The sequence below is a fragment of the Sapajus apella genome, unplaced genomic scaffold, assembly GCF_009761245.1.
Source record: "Sapajus apella isolate SASKATOON/1434 unplaced genomic scaffold, GSC_monkey_1.0 scaffold8, whole genome shotgun sequence".
In the NCBI taxonomy this organism is placed as follows: domain Eukaryota; kingdom Metazoa; phylum Chordata; class Mammalia; order Primates; family Cebidae; genus Sapajus; species Sapajus apella.
In genome coordinates this window covers 29,123,847-29,149,803 of record NW_022436948.1, presented here as the reverse complement: position 1 = coordinate 29,149,803, position 25,957 = coordinate 29,123,847, and the positions used below count along the sequence as shown (strand labels likewise).

Here is a 25,957-nt window from a genome sequence, read left to right as displayed (position 1 = left end):
AGAAAGAAAGAAAGAAAGAAAGAAAGAAAGAGAGAAAGAAAGAAAGAAAGAAAAAATTGTTTTACAATTGTAGGTGTTGACATGTGTGTGGACACCTGGAGGGATTTCTATGATGAACTTCCCACATAGTCAGAGACAGGAATGGAGGATTTCTAAACTCACTGAGGCTCTTAAACACATGGTCTCCCTGATCTCCATAAAGCTTAGCTGGCAATTCAGGTGGAAACAGAAATAATATGTACAGTCCTGTTGCTTATAATGGCAGTATATTAAGAACAGAAGTATTGGAAATTAATGTATTTCGTATCAGTTTCATTTTTTATCTAATTGTGCCTTCTTCAAGGTAATTAAGCTTCCTTATGACTTAGGCTCTTTATGTATAAGGCTAAATAAGAGTGATTATCTCACAGTTGTTACAAATATTAAAAAAAATAGTGTACAAAAAAGTGTTAGCACAGCAGCTGACATGAAAATAAACAATAAATATAGAAAAATAAAATAAAACATTTTAGTTGAAAAAATAGGCAAGGAAAATTGTTATGTTCTATAATTTAAGCAATTATAGAGTGTAATGCAATAACATCTCATCAAATCTGAATCCAGTATATGTTTAAAAGTTTTTAAAATCACTATCAGTAGTGGACACTAGTAGTAAGAAGGTAAAACAGCCAGGTCTGGTTGCTCATGCCTGTAATCCCAGCTCAATGGAAAACTGAGGTGGGCTGAGGTGGGATGATCACATGAGCCCAGGAGTTTGAGACTAGCCTGAGAGCAACATAACAAGAACGCATCTCTACAAAAAAATTTAAAATTAGCTGGGCTGTTGCCATGGTGCCTGTGGTCCCAGGTACTCAGGATGCTGAGATGGGAGGTAGCTTGAGCCTATCCAGTAGGTTGAGGCTATAGTTAGCCATGATTGCAGTACAGCAACTCCAGCCTGGGTGACAGAGCAAGACCCTATTTTACCCAAGGTAAAAACAAAATTCAAGAAGAAAGATAACAGTACCTTGCATGTATGTTAAGCAAGTCTTTTTTTTTTTTGTAAACACAACCATCAATGGAACCATTGCTTTTGGCTTTATTTTTTAATCCCAAGTGATATGGTTTGGTGCTGTGTTCCCACCCAAATATCATCTTGTAGCTCCCATAATTCTCACATGTTGTGGGGGGGACCCAGTGGGAGGTAATTGAATCTATCTATCTATCTATCTATCTATCTATCTATATATATGTATGAATATATATATATATGTATGAATATATATATATATATGTATATTCCAGTTCAGTTAAGGAATTACAATAATGTACAAGTAGCCCTCCCCTTCAACATGAAGGAAACAGGTGTGTGTGTGTGTGTGTGTGTGTGTGTATTTTTTTAACCAATTCTCTCTCTCAATACATGTACAAAACATATATGTGTGTGTGTGTGTGTGTGTGTGTGTGTATATATATATACACACACATACATATATATATTCTCAATTCCCCTGTGTGTGTGTGTGTGTGTGTGTGTGTGTGTAACTAACCTAAGTATAGAATACTTAATTACTATTCATCTTATTTCAATTTGGAATTTATCTATATACAGTAAAGAGTTCTGAGACATGCATTAAAACCCTTAGAAGTTATTAATGTTCCAGTACATGCAATGGATTTCTTTTGTAATAATTCTGCAAGAATTTACCAGTTTCTGTTACAGAATATCTCTGGTCTCTGGCTCGCAGCCTATACTATAAAAGTTTTACAATACATTTGAATGTTACTGATCTTAATTATGAGTTATTCAAAAGAGAAAACCTATACCAGAAATAGAAAAACAGAGAAATAAAGGATAAAAAAGGGGTATACTAATGATACGACTACATATGGTAAAACTGCATTTTAACATTTATTTGGATTTACTCTTTTTAAATTCATGAATATATTTATTGATAAGTTTTAGGAATGTAAGAAAATAAATTATTTTTGATATAGGACTCAAAATCTATTGCTACATGTTATATACATGAATGTTTGAACCTTCTCATAACTGTAGGACCTATTTGAAAATACTAATAACAAAATCTTTTTCCATTAATTTTCAATTGAAAAGCTTCATCGTTTTTATTTGAGGTAACTTTAGTTATAATACACATTGCATTTGAATTGTCCATTAGGTAGCTTGAAATAGAAGCAATGACAGTTAACAAAAGCTAAATAATTACATATTTTCTTCCTTTTTAATATTGTCACCTTTTACCCTACTAAAGCATTTATAATTAAAAAAAAAAAAAAAGAAAATCACTTTCAGAAATTCTGAGAGTATAGTAGGGAGAGTTTATGTTTCTGGGTTAGGAAATGTAAACTAATGTCTGGTGTGTAGTTAATCAGTGAAGACAGTCATTCTCCATATTTCAGACCAATTTTTTGAGGGTTCTGTTTCTAGACATAGACCCTTTCTAGACACAATTCCTTTTCAGTAAATGAAAGGATTTGCAATCCTTTTTCTATGAGCCGTTTATTTATAGGGATCATCATAGCATCCACCTCTGCAAATTGTTTTTCTTTTTAGAAAGAGTCTTGCTTTGTTGCCCAGGCTGAAGTGCAGTGGCATGAACACGGCTCACTGTAGCCCTCACTCTCCTGGGCTCAAGCAGTCTTCCTGCTTTGGCCTCCTGAATAGCTGGTACTATATGCACGTGCCACCATGCCCAGCTAATTTTTGCATCTTTTGTAGATATGGGGTTTTGCGATGTTGCCCAGGCTTGTCCAGAACTCCTGAGCTCAAATGACTCACCCACCTCAGCCCCCTAAAGTGCTGGAATTACAGGCATGAGCCCATGCACCTGGCCGGATACTGCTCTTTATTCATATAATACGCAAAGAAAATTACCCAGCAAAATAAATGTGAATTAATAGGAAATAAGAGTTATTTTATGACATAATTACAAATATATCACTTCCATGTTAAAAGGATCCAGTTGAATGTATGAAAAATATACCAGTGCTTCTATACTCACATCTCTTTAAATTCATACAGAATGAACCATCTGTGTAACGAAAATAAGAATTCATTCACAACAAAACTTAGTGTTTTCAATGTGACTATTTTCTGTGATATGTTTTGCTCAAAGATGTATATTTTTTCAAATATATTTTTTATTTTATGAATAAGGAGGTCAAGATTAACAGTATTCCACCTGTATTATAATAGTTACTGCTCTTAAGCCAAATGATAATGATAAAGTATCATTTTGAAAATAGTTTAATGTCATAAATATGATACTAACTCACTATATAATACAGTCTTTAATAAATAATCTATCTTTAGATTTAAATACTTTGAGGAATATCGTTCTCCATATGAACTTTTATGATCTTCCCTAAACCTGCTATTGTAAACTTTTTGTTGCACTTAATCAAGTAAATGTTACATTAAATTAATCTTAAACAGAAGCACAAGTCATGTTTTTAAAACTTTTTTTGTAATCTTTGGAAAATGTTACTTTGAGTTTTTCTTATATTAGGGAAAAAGAAATTATGATACATTATCTGGCTATATTTTAAACTAAAGATGCTTGTCCATCCATGATCATGATTATTATGCATTTGTGTCAGAAAGGATTAATATTGAAAATCATTTATTCTTAGTTTCCAAAGATTGGAAATCATTTATTTTTGTTTCCTTCAGAAAAAGTTGGATGGTAACTTCCAAAGACTTTCAAAATATTGACCACTGTTCAATGTCTCATCAATTCAAAAGGTCATAACTAATGAAAGAAACCAACCTCTTCTCTGAAAATGGGTGCCTAACAAATAAAGACTGATAGACAATAAGTAAATCCTTTAAAAATATCTGGACTCAGCTATTGTTTATCTCAGAAAGAGATTAAAATTGTATTTACCTAAGAAAAGAAATGTACAGGTATTGGAGAAACTTTCTGACATTGGTACTTTACGAATAGTTGTTTTATGTTATTAATAAATCTAGAGTTCTACAATAGAATCTAAACTTTATCCCATGTTATACTTATTTTTTAAAGTAGCACTTATTGTCAAGACAAAGAACAGAGTAACATCCCACATATTACCAATTTGCCAGATCTACCAATATATGGGGTTTTGATGCTTCTCAAAACACAGCCCAATTTTTTTGTGTAGTAACAACATTCTTTCAAGAGACAGAATAGAAAATATACATCTCTACAACAAGCTATCATGATTTAACACTCATAAATGAGAAAAGCTTTCGATTTAACCATAACATTTCCATTTTACAACCTTCTCATAACTCTATCTTGAAGAACTGATCTTTTTAAGAGATAAAATTCACTCAGTAGACTGTTTAATAGACGTTGACAATCTCACACTCATTAAAAACATGCAAGGAGATTTTATAATATCAAACACTCAAAGACCACTAAATTGATTTTCTTGAAGTTGAGCTGAACTCAAACTTCATTTACAAACATAAATGTTCCAATATGCACTATAAGACAAAATTAGAGAGACAATAATTGCTAGGTGTGATTTAAAATCTAACTTTGCAATTTAATTTTTCTGTATTTACCATAAGGCATTAAACCCTATGTTTGATTTATGACTGACAGATTAGAACATTTTTTGTGTTCAAACACATATGTTTTAATTTTCTATTAAATAGCGTGATTTTATTTAACTATGTATGAAATTACCTTACCTTTGGTTTTTGATGTTTCTCCTTCTCTGAAACATTGGACGGCTTTCTCTTGAGCATGTTGAATTCAGACTACTAGTGAGTGCAGTTTCTGCTGTTACAGAAACAACTGAAAACAGTCAGCAGTGTGCTGTATAACGTACAGCATCAGATAAGGTCGAGCCCAGGGACCCGCCACTTCCTCCTTTGGTCAGGATATGACTTCAACATTTACATGGGTAATTTTTTTTTCTTACACTAATTCTTTAGTAACTCTTTATTGTCTTGCTATATTCTATGAGGTATGTTCCAAGTCTCACACTTAGACACACCTGCAGTTGTAAGAGCCATAAGGATTCTAAAACAAAACTCATTTTCTTGGTTTATATAAAGGTAAAAATCTACAATGCATTCCATAGGTAGAAAAATGAAAAATCTAAGCCAATAACTGAAATAAAACTTGAAATTTTGGCTTTCTATTACTTTTAAAAACATAAAAGAATACTCAAGGTAGTCAGTTTTATATTTCTAAACAAACACTGTTAGAAGATAAAATAAGTTAGACCTTAAACAATATTAATCCTACTTAAAGCATGTATGAATATACTTTAAAATATAGATTAGGCCCATTCTAAATATAAACGGGAACATGATTCCAAAAGTAAATGCTTATGCATATGTTACTTTTCTAATGTACTAAGATGTGGTAAAGTTCTGGTTAACAAAGAAATCAATTAAACAGAATCCCCAATTAACCATATGTCTTTGTGCTACAAACTATGCCATATTCTGATCATTGTTTTCTTGGTGATGATCCAATGGATCAATGGTTTCTCCAAATAAAACACCCAGAGTATCTATTTAATAGGCCTAGAAGAGCTAATATGACTCATTAAGAGTTTCCTCATCAAACTAAAGGTTGTAAAATGTTTGTTATAATGTCAAAAGCAAAATACCCAGAAGTAAAAGCAAGAAGTTCATGCTTTCTTGTTAACTGAGGATTTACCAAAGGGAGACTTGCAAAATATATGAAATGCTGGTTCTATTTGAACAGCCCAGATTAAGAAAATAAACCTAGATTTCTGTTTATAAATCCTCTGAGTTGAAAAGCAGTAGTGCCATATTCTTAAACAGCAGCTTGTCCGGGTGACAAATCAACTGATTCTATTTCTCAAACTTCCCTCATACCTCTAAGCTCCTCCTCCCCGAGGCTCAAATTTTGCTAATTCATTTAACAAATAAGATTCAAATTTCAATAGTTCATTTAATAAATATTAAACTGATCGTCTATTGTGTGCTATTTGACAATACGTTAAACCTCTTGACTAGCCAAAAACAACCTGTTTTTGTTCTATAACAGAATTGAAGGAATATACTTTTCAAGATTATGGTTAATATGCCTATAATTTTATTACCAGATAATAAAAGCAGACTTTTATTTTTCAAAATTATTGAGCTAGTATTTTCAAAATACTGACACAGAGAGATAACACTGGAAAACCTGAGAATGCTAAGGTTGGGTAATTCCCTAAAAATACACCCTTTAGATTTTCAGTTTGGGCTTGGGTTAAGACAATAGGCTAGGAAAATCTGTTAAGAAATTGAAACTCATAAAAAATACATTTTTAAGTGAACCATTTGCACCCTCCATACCTCCTTTTCTTCATCTATAAATAAAAATTTAATTTTGGAATTCAGTCAATAAAATGAGAATGATAATGCTTGTACTTACTACATGGTCTAAGAGTTTTGTTGACAATAAAAGGAAACATCACTAAGGGACATACTTATTAGATGACTCATCATTTCAGTAATGTTTTATGTCAAATAATGTTTGTGAACCCTAAAGAGGCATAAAGTTTCAACAAGTTTGAGGTGGTGCTTGTTATAGGTTATATTTCTCCAATGTTTCTATAATACGATGCTAAAAAAAATAGAGAACACTCACATTTATGAAACCCACATCTGGACTAGATGCAGTTTTAAAAAAGTGTTATATTCAAGCAGTTTGTAAAACAAAAACAAAAACAAACAAAAAAAAATGTCCATTTACGATCTCTAGGCACTTCACCATTGTCAACGTTAGAAAAAATATTTAAAATGCAAACAAAATAAGTATTTTCCTTCAAGTACAGGTGGACAAGGAATTTTCCAATCTTTCACTCAAGAAAAATGTTTTGTGGGGATTAAAGGACAAATATGACATTTGAGATCCATCTAACTATCTTAAACTTCTTGATCTCCAAAAAGATCAAGTGACAAGGTAGCAAATGTTTTTGTCAATTCTGTACTATTTTATGGAAAGTGGAGGACACCGAGATATTTAGTGAGTGACACAGAGTGATCTAGCAAGCTCAAACGTCACAGAGGGACAGAACAAAAATGAAGAGTCAGTATTGAGCGCATCTAACTCCTGGCCATGATTAAACCACTAGGAAACCTGTTGCTTAACATGTGTTTTGAAATAGGGAAATTGCAAAATCCCCGTCTTGGTGCTTTACAATACCTGAATGATCTTACCTCCCAGACAGGATGAAACTTTGTGTACTAGCTCTGTGTCATGAATGATGTGTAAAAATTTTAAAGAAATTACAGTCAAATGACAGAGATCAAGGTGTATTTTTCAGGAAAGTAAGGTGAGCCATAAAAGAATTGTTTTAGCAATCCAAAAAATATTTATTTAGTGTATTGCTAAAACACAAATTATAAAATTTAAAGATAGGTAGAAGGAAACTAGAGATCATGGGAAATTCAAAGTGATGACCTCAATTCTGAGACATTGAGGATCTCCATCTACATTTGTCTGCCTCGTACCATCAAGTTGAAGAATACAATTAGATAGTAATTTGGATTAATCCTACTTTACATTTTATTTTAGGACATGTACATTTGTTCAGTAGATGAAAGTTTTTAAAGTCAAATCTTTTGGAATCAAACTAGATTCTCTGCATTTCCCTAATAGTTAAAACTTCTCTAACATATGGAGTTGGTTGGGCACAATCTTATGTATGCTGTCATGTATTGCTGGGACAACCATGACCAAGAGCAATTTTTTTAACTCTAACCGAAAATACTCCTGACTATACCTCAAGTGCTTTGTTAGAGGAGGACAACAGAAAGACATCTTTCAAGAAATTGAAAATAGCAAAATAAGATTGTCATCACAGAGTCCAACTCTGAAATTAACATTTAACATAAGAAAATCATTGTATTAAAAAAAAAAAACTGCATTCCATGCAAACCTGCAGAATGTAGTCATCTATGACTAAGAAAAGCAGTCCATCATAAAAGTAATTTAACTTTGATAATTCCTCTCATCTTTTTGGCCCTGTCAGAGTAGGCCTTCTATAGTACAGGGAAGAGAGTTTTATACAAAGAAGTTGAGTTGGGATATGATATTGTGTTCTACCTGTTTGTGGCTTCATGGAAGTGGAGATCCTACAATATCATAAAAACTCTACCTTACTCAGGGTTTTCTGAAATAAGTACACACTGGCATCTGATGAGATTCTATGCAATTCTGTATTTAATAATTCAGATGTTGGTGCAAAGCTATCTAGAGGGGCCTGGGTGTTGTACCCTCCTCCAGTTATCTAGCTTATTCTTACCATATGTGGATCAAATACTTAAACATCTTATTCGGATTTGGGAGTTTAAGAGAAACTATGGGATGGATATTCCCCCTGGCCAATAGGAGGGGTGAAGGAAGTAGGGAGACAGTTGCTTCCTCCTGAATCTCCTTTATTTCCTAACTCTCTAAAGTAATTTACCCATTCTATCTCTGGAGCTCCCGTTTACAATTTCCTTTCTCTAAGGGACCCAGCCTCTACCCTGCTCCTGAAATCCCTTCTAATGTGTTACTAATTTAAAAGCTGTGCAGTTGCTTTTCTGCTTCTCCTGGTGAACTCCTCTGAGAAATGACAAGCTTATGTTTTGGGAAGATAAAATTCTGATTCGATTAATAGGAAGTGGAAAGAAGATGGGAGCTACTGAGTTTTGCCGTTTTCAACGAGACGTGAAATCAAGCACATCTATCACAAGGATTAATTTCTTCTAAAAATCTGCCTCAAGTCTACATGATAAATTAATATTTTGCCTGGTAATTCTCCTTAGAAGGCCTTGCCTAAGTTTCATTGCAGAGTGTTCCCACACATTCAACTAACAGTGATGAGGTGATGTCCAAACCACTTCTAAATAATTAGGGAGGTTAGGGAGAATCTGAATTCATTTACCTCACATAGAAAAAGGACAATAACAGAGACAAATACTGGAAGTATCCATTCAAGTATTCAAGAAAAAGCGAGCTCAAGAAAAAGCTTAGTTCAAGAAAATGGTGAGTTCTAGAAAAAGAGAGCTCGGTGAACTTGGAGTATCTTAACTCTCCAGACATGCAATTTTAGCTGGATTTCAGTAAACAAATGTGTTTAACTATGTCCCTTTGTTTTGATCTTAAGCTCTATGAATAAATGATGATTTGGCTCCTTGGGTAGATATGTCTACAGGAGACAAAGGCTGCATTCATACGGACATCAAGTATCTGGAATCTGTGATTGCTGTTTCTCATTATAAACTTAAATACTGCCATTGCGGTTAATTAGAATGTGTTCCCAGAAAAAGATCCACCCTTGATATGCTCAAAATACTATGTTTCTGAGAGGTTAGAGTTGCTAGTCAAACCCTGGATATCTTGGGAAGCCTCTTGGAGAGCCTGGCCTGGGAACATTACTGCTTATTTTAAATTTCCAAAGAGATAATGTAGCATATTATCTCATTATCTTGGTGGTAGAAGAAATAGATAATTGGGATAAATAAAAAGGACCAATGTTTTAAGATGAATGGTGAACATAAAGATTCATACGAGATAAAACTGCTTTGAAGAGACAAAGGACTCCAGAGATTACATGTATGCCTTACCAGATGTTTGAATGTAAGAGAAGACTGAGTACCAAAACTGAGTAGTATCAGTCCAAAGTGAATGGAAAAATTAGGGAGGCTGTCAAAGGTTAAGATTCAAAATTAATGCAGATTACTCAGATTACTTCAATAAATTACAAGTATTTCCTTTCTAAGTGGCTTTAAAATCATATAAGGGTCAATTTTTGTGGTTGGCATTATAAATAATGATAAAATTTAATCAATTTATGATTAAAAGTTATAATAGTCATGAAGTAATCTTATTTTCTAAGTTAGTAATATTAATAATTACTGTCATCTTGAGTGTTTATTGCATAATAGAAATGTTGCTGTGTGCTTTATAAGTATTTTCAATATAATCTTCACAAAAATCTTCGTGAGCTGGTACTATGTTATCATCCTCAACTTCCCGGTGGGGTTTGGTAACATGTCTAGTTTGCACAGTAGGAAGTGGTGGAGTCAGGATTCAGTCCAAAGCCTCAGCTCATAACCATCGCTCTATGTCACAACTAGGTTTTGGCACACCTAAATACCTGGCATAAAAGGGGAATGATTAATTTGACTGTTGGGGTCAGGAATGCTAAGGGATGGGGGGAGGGTAATATTGAGTTGTTGGCTGCTGGTTGAAAAGAGAATTGGTTCCATCATTACATGTGTAAAAAAATTTGAAACCAGTAAATCTACAACCAATCCAGAACCCTTTTCTATAATTAAGCCTCAGCACCATGGGGACAAGTCTGCATGTCAGGCCCTTCTCCAACCCAAACGACTTCATTGTGACACTTATTGGCCCTCAAGTCTACCCTCCATGATAATCATTGTCTCTAATTTTATGCTTACAAAAATGGGTGTAGGTAATCAGAGCAGAAGCACAAATGAGGCTTATCCACACTTGATAATATTCCTTTCTATGAAGTTTCTTGGTGCTGTGGCCTGAATGTTTCTGTGGTCCCAAAATTCATATGTTGGAATTCTCACCCCACAAGGTGGAAGGTAATAGTAGGTAGAGCTTTTGGGAGAATTAGGTCATAGGGACAGAGCCTTTATGGATTGAATTAGTGCCCTTATAAAAGAGTCTGGAGAGACATCCCTCACTACCACTTTTCCATAATATGAAGACATAGCAAGAAGATACCATCTATGACCCAGGAAACAGGCCCTCAGCAGAATAATCTGCTGGTGCCTTCATCATAGACTTCTCAGCCTCTAAACTGTGAGAAATGAATTTCTGTTGTTTGGAAGCTACCCCAAGTTTATGGTATTTTGTTACAGCAGTCCAATTGAACTAAGTCACCTGTTTCTGATAAGGCATCTATCTATAAAGTTGCTACCATAAGCACATTCCATTCTCTCCTTGATTTGGAAGTTTAGCTCTCCAATTTCTGTTTCTAAAGAGTGTTTATTATTCCCTCAATCTTTGACTCTTAATTTTGCTTTTTTGCTTGCCTCAGTATCAAAACCAAATTGTGGTTATCATCGCTACATTTCTATAATATTGTTCCTTTCTACATTTCTAAATGTCATTTAAAGTTTTGCAAATATAAAATGCTTGCACTAAAAAAGTTAGAAAACACAAGCACCCTCCCCATCCATCTCTATTCCTAGACTTCCTATTTCAACTCTTTTCCTGGTCCTCCCAATATTAAAAAAAAAAAAAAAAAAAAAAAAAAAAAAAAAAAAGTTTCTAGTTGGTTCGATATATTTTTCTAAATAGATCAGTATTTTCTTGATTTATGCATTAGGCATTGTCTATTGATTCCTGATTTTGTCCTTGAGAATTCTGTACTCGTCTCACTTCCCAACTCCCTTACAATTATTTTGTTAAATCATTAGTCACTATTTACATTATCACGATGTAAATAATATCATTCATGACTGATACAAATAGTGTTTAATGTTTCATGTTTCTTTGTTGCCTATTTTTGGAATCAATAACTGTCTGTTTATATGATTGGCTCTATATATATTGTTAATATTTCTCAAATGCTTTGACAAATATTTCAGGTGATTTCTCTCAAATATTTAATTTCAAACATCATACTTGTCATTTCAAATGCTCAAACACTTTAGATGGTTTTTTTTTTTTTTTTTTTTCTGTTCTAATGTGTGCTAATGTAGTTTAGATGTTCTCCACTGAGGATGGAATGGAATTTCTCCTTAATCGCTTCCAGTCCTCTCTGGCTACGGTCTCATATCATGTTTCTTTCTTGTCTACTCTTGCATTTGCAAAAACACATCTCCGTAACAGAAAGAGGGCACTTATATCCTTTTAGATCCTTCACAGTTGAATGCTACGTTGATTTGAAATTGAATTCTAGCCCGGAAATCATTTTTTCTCAATATTTGGATGGCTTTTCCAGTTGTCTTCTAGCTTTCAAAGTTGTTGAAAAGTCTGCACAAGCCATTGTGATTCCTGGATTGTTGTGTATGGACTGTTTTTCTCTTTATTTTTCTCTGTCTCGTTCCTCTGTGTTTTATTTGCATGTTTGGAATATTTAAAAATGTCATATTATGTGTCTTGATATGGGTTATTTAACAACTTCTCTTCAGGCCTATGTTCCCTTGATAAGTTCTTCATCTCTCTTTGTTCTCTCCTTCTGGAAACTGATTAGTCCAATATTGAACATACTGGATTGATACTCTCATTTTATTATATTGCTCTCTGTTCTTTTATTCTCCAGGAACATGCCATTACTTTTTCTACTAATTACAGTAATAAATATTTTATTTTAGCTAGAATTTTAGTTTTCAGAAATGCTAATTGTTTCCTTTTCATAACATTCTATTCTTAAGTTTTGGAAAGGCCGTTACAGGTAATGGTTATGAGGGTGAAATTTAACCACACTGCCTAGGTTCAAATCCTGATTCTGTCATTTACCAGGGTGCCCTTGACAAGTCCTTTCCATAAAATGCACATGACAGTAATGCCTGAAAGAGATTGCTATGAGAATTTAAAAAGACACTATTTATGATGGAGTTGTTGAAAAAGTGTCTGGCACATAGTAAATAAACACTAGGTAGTAACAAGTAAATACACAGAATATGTTCCATTATCTTTCTGAAGTTATTAATGGTCATTTTTAGAATTTTCCTTGTATTCCCTTCATTATCTTGATTTATTCTGACTTCTGTTTGCTTTGATTTTAGTCTTTCATGTTTAGGCTGCTGTCAAATGTCTGGCGATTACTAAGATCGTGGTATGAAAAACCCAACTGGAAGTTCTATGTAAATGGGTAGGCTTGGCAGATAATCAAGTAGCAAGGGAGCCTTTAATTTTATTTCTTTCTTTTTTTTTTTTTTTTTTTTTTTTGAGATAAGGTCTTGCTCTATCACCCAGGCTAGAATGCAGTGGCACAATCACAGCTCACTGCAGCCTTAACCTCCCAGGCTCAAGCAATCCTCTCACCTCAGCCTCCTAATTAGCTGGGGTTTATAGACATATACCATAATGTCTGGCTTATTTTCTATTTCTTATAGAGATGGGTTCTCACTGTGTTTCCCAATCTAGTCTCGAACTCCTGGACTCAAGTAATTCTCCTGCTTGGTCTCCCAAAGTGGTGGGATTACAAGCATGAATCACCCCAACTACCCCAAGGAAGGATTTTCATCAGAAGACCCTCGAATGACAGTTTCTGGAGTTCTTTCCTTTGAGAATACTGAGGTCTGCAGATACTAATCTTTCCATGCCCTGCTGGACTGTGGAGAAAAGAAAGTAGTTTCTTTGCTGCCTTCAAAGGCTGAGCCTCTCAGGGCCTCTGTGGTACATACTGACTGACTCATTTTATTGCAGCCTCCTCGTCTACAGTTTCTGAGATTGCAACTTGCTCTAATTCTCCATTCACCTTTTAGTATCCAGAACATTAGTTGACATCCTTTCTATCCTTCTCCCAAATCTCTTTCTCTCTTTAGGTTTGTGTCTTCTTGGTAATTGTATGTAGCTATTGGAACAAAGTCTAGTTTTGCCATCTATATTTCTTCACATTTTTATTAACTCCAACTCTTCCTTCACCCTGCCCTTTAAAACATTTGCACATCTTTATCTTATTTGCTTGGCTCCTAGTTATATGAAACATATAGCTAACTATGTAAAGCTGATTCCTGTCAATACCACCCCTACCTTACAATTTTAAGATTGGTATAGGTACATGGCAAAATGACACAGTAAGAAGGCAAGACACACACATGAAGCCTTTCCATTGAAGCCTATTCTTACCTTTACGTGATTGTGCTCTCTCCACGTTTTCATATTCTTCTCACGACCAAAAAATACAGTATTCTGTGGAAGAGTTTGCCTTTTCATTCTTTATAAAGAATATAAAACAATCAAAACTCAAGTTTTCATTAAACATCTTCAAAATAATTTTTAAACTTAGAATATTATTTAGTACCACCTTATTGTGCCTCATTTGGCAGAAAGGAAATTCTGTCCATATTACAATACTGACAGAACAAATTGATGTAAATTTTGCACAGAAGTGCTTTGTTATTAACTTTTATCTGAACGTAGGACACTTCATGTATAATATTAAAATCTCCTGCTTAATTCATACTTTATTCCCCAGAAGCAAAGAAGAAGGTAGATTGTACTGATCAATAGACCATGATTTCCTGTCTCTACCTTCTGAATAAAAATGCAATTAATAGAATATCATTGAAGAGATATATATGAGCTTCCTTTCCTCAGAAAAGCTATTCTTAAGCAGGAAGAGCAAGATCATTTCTATTTCCTTTCTATTTTCACTCATCAGAAAAATTTATAGCAGATTCAAGAGAGACCAGATTCTTTTTCAGGCCTTATCATTTGAAACTACATTAAAGTTGTAAAACTATAGGAGATGGTAACTGCATAGACTACTTAAAACAATCAAAAGCCCCATATGATCTTCTTGCCATCAACTCTGACAATATAAGATGAGCTACTCCAATTGCATATGTGTTTAATTACAAATGAATAGAAAATAATTATGCTGGATGTTTTTAATGTAAAAATGTGTATCACAGCAAAATCAAATTTCATATTTATATTACATAAATATGCATATATACATATGTATATACGTATGTGTATATGCGTGTGTGTGTTCATACACATAACACATATTAGGACAAGTTTCAATTAAATGGAATCCCACCTTTTCTTTTCAACATGAAGGGTAATAAAAGGGCTTCTTAGGAGACTAAGTATACTGTAAACAGGTGCACATTGCCTTCCCTCACCCAACACACACAAAGTGAGGTTTATGCATAAAGTACAAAGCCACAGTGAGGGACACCTCCTTGGAAACCTTCCTGCATTCTAATTTTAAAGCATTTGCATGTGTCATTTGTGGGAAGAGGAAAAAAATCAAGTGATCATTTACAGGATTTTAGAAACATGTTACCTGCAATTTAATTCTATTTTGTTCTCTATTAAGAAAACTTTTCCATAACATTTGCAGCTATGCTTATGAAAAATGAAAGAAAAATCTGGTTTTCTTTGTCAACTGAGTATATAATGAACCAAATATCCAAGTTAACATGTGTGCCCAGTAACACTCTCCCCAACCAACAATAATTATGATGATGATGATTTATTACAAACCAGTATCTGGTTGAAGAGAAATCAGATTTATTGTTGTTTCTAAGGGCATGTAATTCTGACCTCCTGAAATGGCCCCTGCAAGCAATGAAACACTCAGACTACTAGTTTTCTGCTGAGCAGGGCTGGCAGAAGGGTCTGCTTTTCCTCATTCCGTCCATCCACGGAGGCCCTGTAATGTGATGAGAGCGTGTGGACTTTGGAGAAATGATATAGATTTGAGTTCAGACAAACCACATGAACTTGAGCCTGACATCTGTCCTCCCCAAGTCCCAAATTTCCTCAGTAATTAAAAGGAGAAAATAACATTTCTTCATGGGATTGTTGTTGGGATTAAATTGTGCAATATGTATAAAATTCCTCACACAGAGACAGTCTTAACAAATACTAATTCCATCCTCTTTACTTCAGGGACAAAGGTAGAAAGCATGAGATTCCCAGGAATTCAAGCCCCATACTTCTAGGACATCGTCACAGTGTGACCCAGCTTCCTGAGAACATGTTCAACCCATTTTCAAACCCTATACACACATCATTGCTCTTTTAACTTGGTGTTTTCTTGCTGTCACATGCTATAATGATATTTGAATATGCTGTTTATCCCCAGCTACCAGTTAAGGGAAATTTCTACGGGGAATTCACTTCTGCTTTCACTTAGCATTTAACTGTGGATTTGCAATTGCACGTGAAACAAATTCCACACTCTTTTCCGTCACCAGGAAGGCTGGAACACCTCTGGCCTTTGCCTATCTACGCCATTCTCCTTTCTCTCTCTGACCTGGTCACACTGCACTTGGACCACCAGTCAGTTCTTTCCTATCCTGAGCTTTTGTTCAAGTTCTTCCTTCTGCTGGAAGTGCTTTTCTCTTTACTTTTGACATGGCTGGCTCCTTGTCATTAAAGTCTGCTTTCCTTCAGGCCACCTGTCCATGGAGGTCCTGTGGTGTGATGAGAGCATGTGGATTTGGAGGGGTGATAGCATGAGGCTTCATGTCACCGCCACAAAAGGCTTTCTCCAAGCAAACTTATATAGGTGCTTGATTGTTTTTACTGTTTGTTGTGATTCATTGGGTTGTTGGTTTGTTTTGGTTACTGGAAGGCAGAAGTTAGGTCTATCGCTAGCACTAGCGTAAAACCTGACACAGAGAGGGGCTGAGGAAATGTTTGTTTAATACATGAATTGTCTCAACTGTATAGATGTGCACATTGTAGGCCACCTCCTTGAACTGACAAGTAACAGAATTAAAATTGCAGCATTCATGCCTCTCAAAACTCATAAGGATTATGTTAGGTAGAGCAAATGTTGAATTAGACAATATCAGAAAAAAATCCTGCAAAAATTTGGAAACACACACGCTATAAGCTATTTTAAAAATACTTTCTTCTGGGTGCAGTGGCTCATGACTATAATCCCAGCATTTTAGGAGGCCAAGGGTGGATCCCACATGGTGATACCCCGACTCTAGTAAAAATACAAAAACTAGGCGGGCATGGTGGCGCAGGCCTGTAGTCCCAGCTACAGCCTGGGAGGCTGAAGCAGGAGAATCGTCTCAACCCAGGAGGTGGAAGTTGCAGTGAGCCGAGATTGCACCACTGCACACCAGCCTGGGCAACAGAAAGAGATTCTGTTAAAAAAAAGAAATAAATAAATAAAAGAGAAATTCATAAGATATATCTCAAAATACCTTTCTAATGATGATAATGATCTAATATTGATCTTTATAACATTCTTTCTCAAGGCTTCAAAATCTTTTAACATAAATTATTTTATTCTAACAGCTTTCCTGTGAAGTACTTATTCTGATTTTTGTGCACATGAAAAACTGTTTGAATTTCCTTTTTCACCAACTCAGCTCCTGATTTCAGGACTTCTAATTCTGAACCCACAAGTTTTCCTGCAAAGCATTCATTGAAATGAAATGTCTCCTTACCCATTGAAAGAAATTATGTCAGTCCCGTCTCCACTAAAATCCTGGCCCTATAATTCTCTGAATATTAGAGCTTGACTTGAATTTGCCGACTCATCTTTGTGCAGATGGTGTTTTTGAAAATTAACACTTCTCCTTTGGAAGAAAAAAGAAACTTTCTTTACAAGATAATAAATACATAGGGGAAAAACATGGGCTTTTGTTTTTCTAGTTTATGGTGCAATCAGTATGTCGTATGGTTCATGCAAAGGCAGTTTCTTTATTTCAGTCAGCAAAGGTCATCTCTACTGTCAACCAGTAGGTGAGCAGAGTCCACTCAGTAGTATCACCTTACCAAGGCGGCAATGGAGAAACTATAGAAGTTTCTTGCTGGTCTTTAAACCAGCACAGCTTTGATCACCAGTTTGGAAAACCTAACAAGCTTAAGAGTCTTTCCTATGACTGACTAATGTCTCCACTAGTAAAGGTCCCTTGGCAGAACCTCTCTCTTTCTGTCTTCTTTTTCTAGAAACAGGGGCTCACCCAGGCTAGAATGCAGTAGCACAATCATGGCTCACTGTAGCATTGAACTCATGGCCTCTAGCGATCCTTCTAGGACTCCTGTATTGCTAGGACTACAGGTGTGGGCCACCATGCCTGTCTTAATTTTTTTTTTCTTTTCTGCAGAGACAAGCATATCCCTATGTTGCCCAGGCTGGTCTTGAACTCCTGTCCTCAACTGATCCTCCCACTTCTGCTTCCCAAAGTGCTGGGATTACAGGTGTAAGCCACCAAGCCTGGCCTCAAAATCCCTCTTTTAGATAGACAGAGATAAGAATGAATGGGCTTTGAATTCTCCATAGGTATAAGATACTGTTTCTGGGCTCCTTCCAGCATTCTTGTCATGTTGCAAGATTTGGAAAGTGGTCTCATCTTATTTGTTTATAAATATTTACCAAATGTCTATTATGGGCCTGGAACTCTATTAGGTGTCCAAAGATGGAAAGGTATGAGTTGTGCCTTCCAAGACTTTACAGTTTAATGGGAAGACAGGCAGATCAAGAGATAATGAGAATCCAATGTTACATATTCTATATCAATCTGAGGTGTAATAAACAGTGAAAGCATAAATGGTAAATTGTTAATTTTCCTGGACAAGTTAGGCAATGTTTTACTAAAGAAATAATTCTTGGGAAAACATTTAGTGAAACAGGAATTTGTCAGGTTGACAAGAAAAATGGGGGGCATATTCTAGCAATGGGCAGAGTATATGATAAGATTAGAAGCATGAAAGTGTTTGGTACTGAAACCACCTTTGCAAAATCATGACAGCAAGAAATCTGACATAGCTGACTCTATCTTGCTTCTGACCTCCAAGCTGTCCATGGTCATTCCTGGGTGTAGGCCAAGCTAACTTTGGGAACAAGTTAGTTTATAGTTTAACCTTCGAGCAAAGATGATAATAGCCCTTCCCAAAACTAAATTTTCTTTGTAAAACTAATGAAAGCCCACAGTGTTAGACTTATGAAAGGGGCTTAAACATTGATAAGATAGGCACAGTTTCTATAATCCCTTACTGCTCAGGGGTCACGTAGCCAGAGGTCACAATATTTATGACTTCCCCAATTTCTCCTATAGATAACATCACTATTGTAGAATCTAAAGTTGTTTTTTTGAGATGTCTTTCAGACTGCCCCCACAAGACTCATGACTTATAACTCTACTGGTAAAGTGGCCTCATCCAGAGGCAGACTCAGTGCCCAAGGACCATTTTCAACACCCCTATGATTTCATTCCCCAGCCAATCAGCAGCATCCATTCCCTAACCCCTGCCCACAAAATTGTCCAAAAAAACCGCCTCCAAGCCTTTGGGGAGACTAATTTGTGTGATAACTCTGGTTCTTCCAACATGGGCTGGATTCTGTCAGTTAAACTCTTCTCTACAATGCCATAATTTCAGTGGATTGATGTTGTTTGCCTAGTGGGCAGGAAATCCTGTTGGGCAATTACAATATAGCCTGGAACTGAGGAATAATTCCCTACATCAAGTGTGTATGATGAACAAGGAGAAAGATGTGGAAGGGGGATGGAGGTGCTAGTTTATGGCCAGATTCTGAAGCATTTGGATGGCATGTGTTATGGGTTGAATTGTATGGCCAAAAAAGATATGTTGAATTCCTGACCCCCAGCACCTCAGAATGTGACTTTATTTGGAAATACAATTGTTGTCAGTGTAATTCGTTTAGTTAAGATGAGGTGATATGAAATAGGGTGAACCCTTAATCCAATAGGCTAGTGTTCTTGAAAGAAGAGGGAAGCTTGGACACCTACATGCACAAAGGGATGACCATATAAGAACAAACAGGAGAGACTGGTCATATGAAGATGGAGGCAGAAAGTGGAATTGTGCCACCATAAATCAAGGAATGCCTAATGCCCAGGGCTATCAGAAGCTGGAAGAAACACGGAAGGAATCTCTCTTAGAGGCTTTGAAGAGAGCATGGCCCTGCCAATACCTTGATTTTGGACTTCTAGCATCCAGAATTGAGACAATAAGATGCTGCTGTAAGCCACACAGTTTGTATGACTTTGTTATGACAGCCTTGGAAAACTAATATACTATGCTAAATAGTGTAGAGTTGAATGTAAAGTGATTATGTATACATTTATATTGGGGGGGGAACCATCAAAGAGCCATTGTGAAGCAAGAGAGGGACACAGATTTGTGGTGAAATAAAAGGCACTGACTGAAATGTGGAGCATGGAATATAGATGGGAAGTAGAGAGATAGACCTTTCTTCCAATTTTCAAAATTTCCAAAGCTTGTTGATCACTAAACTTCCTCAGTGCTTTCTTGTCTATGAAACAGACATACAGAATGCAGAAAAGATCACCCCTCTTCTTCTCTCAGTGGGATCCAAAATGTATTAGAGCTCTCCTGTCTACATAATGTTACCCAAACCAAGAGACATGCTTTGAAGTTTAATTCTGCCAGATCCCCTTATTGAGTGATGGGAATGTCACAGTAAAAAATGAAAGTACTAATACTATAATATGGACTCTTAAAATAATTTTGATATTGATATTTTTATGATTAAAAAATTCAGTTGAAAACTCATCACCATAAAATGAATAAAATTAATATTCTAGTATCAAGCCATTTGACTTCCCAGAATTGTTTTTCTTGATCTTTAGCCTAATTGAAAAAATGAATTCACATCCATATCTTGAAATATCTACTCAGATACAAGTAAAAGTCCTAGGAAGCATTCTATAAGTAAGATCAATACTAAGGATACTGTAATATAGCTGTAATTTTCTTTTAGGTGTATTTCCTCTTATGTCATGAACTGTTATGATAATTGGTAGCTTTAATGAAAGCAAATGATTTCTTTTTAATTTGGGTAGATGGTAGTCCAACCTATGATGTTCCTAAGTCTATTACTTTTTAGCTGTTTCTAATTGTGGATAATTTAAATAGTTCTTAGTATAAATGCAGAAAATTTGAGTATGCTTTCAGTATTTCAAAGGACATGAATGCACATGCACACACTTTACAAGTCATATATCTTTACTGAAATGTCCAAATTCACTAGAGAGCAAGGAGACACTGCTGAAGCATTCCAATTCACATTCTGCAATATCATCATAACCTCCTGAGACACAGCATGTTGTCTGTGCATATATGAGTAAATAATTTAGCCACTATAAGATATGACCCAATATATCTTTCATTTCATTTACTGGAATACCATAACTGACACTGATGCCAAAATATTAATTATATGGCATAACCAAAAATGTAAAGTATATGTTTCTAGTTGAATTATATTAAAGGAGAAATTTAACATGACTTCACTTTGTTTTGAACATGAATTACACAATGATGTCATTAAATTAAGACTCTCTAAGTATGAAAAACTTTTGTATACACAATTTAGTGTTCAGATGTCTTTGGTACTTTTATGTAAAATCATAAAATTTATTTAGGAAAGTTAAGGCTCAGAGAAGAGCTGAAAAACTTGATTTAAGGGGGAAGAAAATAAAGCTGAGAGCAGCATGGTGTCTGGAGTCCAGGTGTCTTCATTTGTGGTACAAATGAAGCGTCATACGCTTATCATGTGAGTGACCTTCTTCCCCAGTGACTAACCCCTGGATACAGAAACAACAGTGGTTTCTGTACTTAGTGATTACTACAAAATGATATTTTAGAGATATTAGTCGCCTTAAACAGAAATGCACAATAGTTTCTCACCCTGCAAATCAAATGTTCTCCAAGGAAATAACAGATATATAGTACTTGAAAGGAGTTGTGAATGCCTCATCACAGCAATTGACATGTCGGCATAAGTAGTGGTAGAATTACCTAAGCAGGAAAAGACTTAGCAAGGATATAGGTACAATTAAGAATAGCAGCAAAAATTAACCAAAAATAGCCTATATCTGCATGGGGTGGTCAAGTTAGGTATTATACTCACCTACCTAGTGGCATTCATTCATTTTGTCAGTCCTTCACCCCAACACCATTTTTGAGTTCCTACTATATGTCTAGCATTGGTAAATATACTCATTTTTTTAAAGTCTGATTTGCTTACACTATCTGGACTTTTAAAATGAGTAATATCTGGTTCTGAACCCATGCAATTGATTTCAAATCAGATAATCTAAGAGGACCTTAGATGCCTCCATACTGACTTGAAGAAGATGGAGATGCAGATGGAGAATATGGATTATGTGTTTAAAAACCACCATTTCTCATGTTCTCATACTCAGTCTCATTCGTTATTATAGCATAAAAGTAGATGAGAAGAAGGAAGATTTCTTGGAAGAGAAAAATGAGCAAAATTAGCAAACATTTATTGATAATCTGCTATAGATTACTGCATCTCACTAAATCCTCTTAAAAACAGTATCAAGTGTTATTATCTCTTGTATTGCAAAGAGGAAACGGAGGTACAAAATGGGTAACTCACCTAAAGACAAAAAGCTAACAAGTAGTCAAGAGTTAAACCCAGGCCTGTCTGACACCACTATACCACAATGCCAAACCTGTCATTCAGAATAAAACTTACAAGCAAATTAGTGGAGAAAGACAATAAGCCAAAAGCAATTCCATGCATTTCTTTAGCAGTTGGCTGTACATCTAAACCTTGATTTTATAATCAAAGAAAATAGCCTCTTTATCATTTCCCTCCTTCCCTTCTCTACTTTCTTTCATTTCATTTTCTACTTTGTAATTCCTTTCCAAGTGCCCACTATACCATCACCTTCTCCTAAGACCCAAGGGAGTATTTTTCAGGAGCAATCAAAGGAGGAAACCGAAGCCTTGTGAGAATCACTCCAAATCCACTCAGGAGGAAAAGTTGTAGCATGCACAAGTTTCCAAAACAGCGTTCAGGCTTCAAAAGTACAGAAGAGTAACAGAAATTAAGCAGGGGGACATCAAAAAGAACACACCAGAGAGCTTGTAAAACCTAGAAGAAAAAGAACATGTTTTGGACTGGGTACAGTAGCTCATGCCTGAGACAGGCAGATCACTTGAGGTGAGGAGTTCAAGACCAGCCTGGCCAATATGATGAAACGCCCTCTCTACTTAAAAATACAAAAACTATTTGGGCTTGGTGGTGCGTGCCTGTAATCTCAGCTACTCAGGAGGCTGAGGCAGGAGAATTGCTTGAACCCGGGAGACAGAGGTGGCAGGGAGCTGAGATCATGCCACTCACCCCAGCCTGGGCAACACGGCAAGACTCTATCTCAAAAAAAAAAAAAAAAAAAAAAAAAGAGGAAGAAGAAAAGAACATGTTTTGATTTGTGTATATTATAGGAGGCCAACAAGATGCATGGAAAATATCTTCAACCACTCATCCTCTATTGATATCATTAGCATTTATACCAGGAGCCATGCTGAGAAGTTCAGAGACAGTGTTAAAGTGCCAAAACAAGTCAATGAGCTCAACAAAATGCATCTCATATACATAAATCTACAGTTGGCTTGCTGGTTTTGTGATGCAGCTTTCTGAAATATGCATTTGTTTCCTGGGTTCTTGGCCCCCATCTATATGCCGAGCAGAGAACCAAGCATCAGCACATAAAATATCTCTTAGCATCCTAACCATAAATCTGGGAGAAAAACTATATTTTTCCTACCACACAGAAAAGGGACTGGGGACCAGGGAGTAGTGTGACTGGATGTCATGGATTCCAAATTTAAACACAGAATTCCTTCCTTTAAAGTCTAGTGGTCTTTCCCTTATACCATGCTACATAAACTTGTCAACATCATAATGAATACAATGCTAGCCAAACTAAAAGCGCAAAAATGCTCTGAAGATAGGAGTTTAATAAATATTTGGTGATTGGTAGATTTGTTTAATTTCAAAAACAAACCAACGTACCTTGTCTCCTTGCCAATTGGACATGTGTCTAGACAATGAAAGTAACAGAAACATGTAATAATTTATTCACTTCCAATTACCAATCTACAGATGGACTTGCTAATTGATTCTGCTTTTGTTACTAGTAAAGACATAACCTTACCTTTTTAACAATTTTCCCAGATACACAAAGGGCAAGCTGCTACTGTAGTTGACAACTCATTGGCAGTAACCACACTTAAAGTCAGTTGTGTTTTAGTCAAAGGAGACTCTTCTCCACTTTCATCTGAATTGAAGTAATGCACAATAAATATAGCTATCAAATTTACTAATTGTATTGAATAAGGATATCCAAGTGTTGCAAGACCATCAGAAAAAGCACATTACAAAAGCTAAGTACCCAATTTCAAAAAGCCTTTTAACATAAGTATTTCAAAATCATTAATTTTGTTACCATTTAACACTAGTGATTTTCATTTCCCACAATCTATTTTGACATTTAAAGGAACATTTTAAAAGTATCTCTTGCATAATATAAGCCCACTACCATATAATGCCACTTAAAAATGACTGCATTTTACAAAGGTAAAGGCAGAGGGAGGTTGACTCATGAGAAATCAAATAAAACCAGAGAGAGAGAGAGAGACAGGGTCTCATTTTGTTGCCCAGGCTGGGGTACAGTGGCATGATCTTGGCACACATACAACTTCCACCTCCTGGATTCAAGCGATTCTCTTGCTGCAGCCTCCCAAGTAGCTGGGATTACAGGTGTGCACCAACACACCTGGCTAATTTTTGTACTTTTAGTAGAGATGAGATTTCACCATGTTGGCCCTGCTGATCTTGATCTCCTGACCTCAAGTGATCTGCCCACCTCAGCCTCCCAAATTACTGGAATTATAGGCATAAGCCACACCACCCGGCCTTCTTCATATTTCATATGTTGGTGTTATCCAATACAAAGAAACACACACATGCACACCACCTGGAGACCTATTATCATGGTTCAAACATCTTACAATATAGAGATCATGACCAAACAATATTGGAAACTCTTACTAAAGTAAGTAGGCTTTATGATTAGTAAACTGGGCATTTTCTTTGATCCTCTGACAGAGGAGATGACTTCTGCCCCTTAATGATGGGGTTGAATGCTATGCCAAGGGCCTTAGGTCATATGGAAGTGGTATTGACAGAGGGTTTCATGGCTCCTAGAACCAGAAGAAGGCAATCCACTAAAACATCCATACCAGGGAGGCATTGTCAGAAGAGAGAACGGAAAATAACAGTAAAGAACATAAAAGAGACAGCCATAACTAAGAAGAAGTTGCACAAGTAAGTCAAGTGAATGAATGGTTTCTAATCCAGCTTGGATGGCAAGCTTGGGAAAAAAATAAAAAGACAGAATCAGATTTTACTTACATAAATACCAAAAAATGATTATGTTAAAATGATAAAAATTATTTAATTCAAAAGTATTTTATAAAATCTAGAAGATATATGATAAGTAACATTGTGGTTTGTTTAATACCCTTTGCTTGGGGATTTTTCTACTCCACGATTCATAAAAAGTCCCAAATACTCTCTAATGGGATTTTTAGCCCAGTCGGTTGGAAAGTACAAAACCACCTCTGAGAATTCATCCACTGCACCCATTAGAGGCTCTGTACACTCTTCCAGCTGATCATAAAGGCCTTGAATACTGAGCATTACCAAGGGACACCCAGTACATTCCTGGTGTCCTTTTCTCTTTTCTGTGTTCTCAGCATGACGTCCTAAGGTGATGTGTCTTACAAGAATGGGACTCAGAAGATCTTGACTGAAATCCCAGCTCAGCCCTGAAACTGACTGACCTAGGGCAGGTTCCTCAGTCTCAGCACCCTGTTGCCTGTCATTTGGAAAACTGCATTGCCTACTTTACAGGATTGTTGTGCCTTCTGTATTTAACAACTTAGTGAAAATGATACACATAAAAGAGATTCTCAAAAAGACTTCTTGGATAGGTGAAAACAAAACTAAAAAAATCAGAGAATAATAAATGCTGTTCCCTATTCAGAGATTATTCTCCAACGTTGGTGAGCATAAAACATCACCTAGGCAGGGTGTGAAAAGATGTCCATCCTAGAAATTCTGATATAGTAAGTATGGATTAAGCAAACATTACTAATCATGGAACTGTACATTGAGAAATATAGCTTTAGAACATAGTATTCTATCAAAATTGTAAAACCAAGATTGTTTTACTTGAAAATATTAGACATGCAGTGATTCTTTAATGACATATCTCTTACTTCAACATTCAGGTTTATAAGGCCTTCGATTCTCAATTAGAATTAGTTCCTTATGTCCCCCTCATAAATAGAACTATAACAACATTTCTCATCTAAGTAGCGCTGAGTTCTAATAAGTGTGCCACTGTAAGATAACCAAGCATGGAATGATGATTGAAAAAAACCCACATATTGTTTCTTTCCTATTTATTTTAAAACCAGGTAATAAAGGGTGGTCACCATTTTTCCATATAAGG

The 25,957-nt window shown here is 35.6% G+C and overlaps 1 protein-coding gene and 1 long non-coding RNA gene across 7 annotated transcripts in view; one reads left to right on the top strand and one right to left on the bottom strand.

Annotated features, from left to right (window-relative positions):
- The window catches only part of LOC116550961 (SAM domain-containing protein SAMSN-1), a 147,669-nt gene that overhangs the window by 50,981 nt on the left and 70,731 nt on the right, over positions 1-25,957 (bottom strand). Inside the window, exon 1 of one of the 3 annotated variants that reach the window (XM_032277169.1) lies at positions 4,682-5,009. The exons of the other annotated variants lie outside the window; for them this stretch is intronic. Within the exon in view, the coding sequence (XP_032133060.1) occupies positions 4,682-4,738 (57 nt within the window). The 5' untranslated portion in view covers positions 4,739-5,009. Of the gene's footprint in view, positions 1-4,681; positions 5,010-25,957 lie in introns of those variants that run through there. 3 annotated transcript variants of the gene reach the window in all.
- Positions 1-25,957, top strand: part of LOC116550964 — a 198,327-nt gene that overhangs the window by 153,531 nt on the left and 18,839 nt on the right. The gene's annotated exons all lie outside the window — the stretch shown is intronic.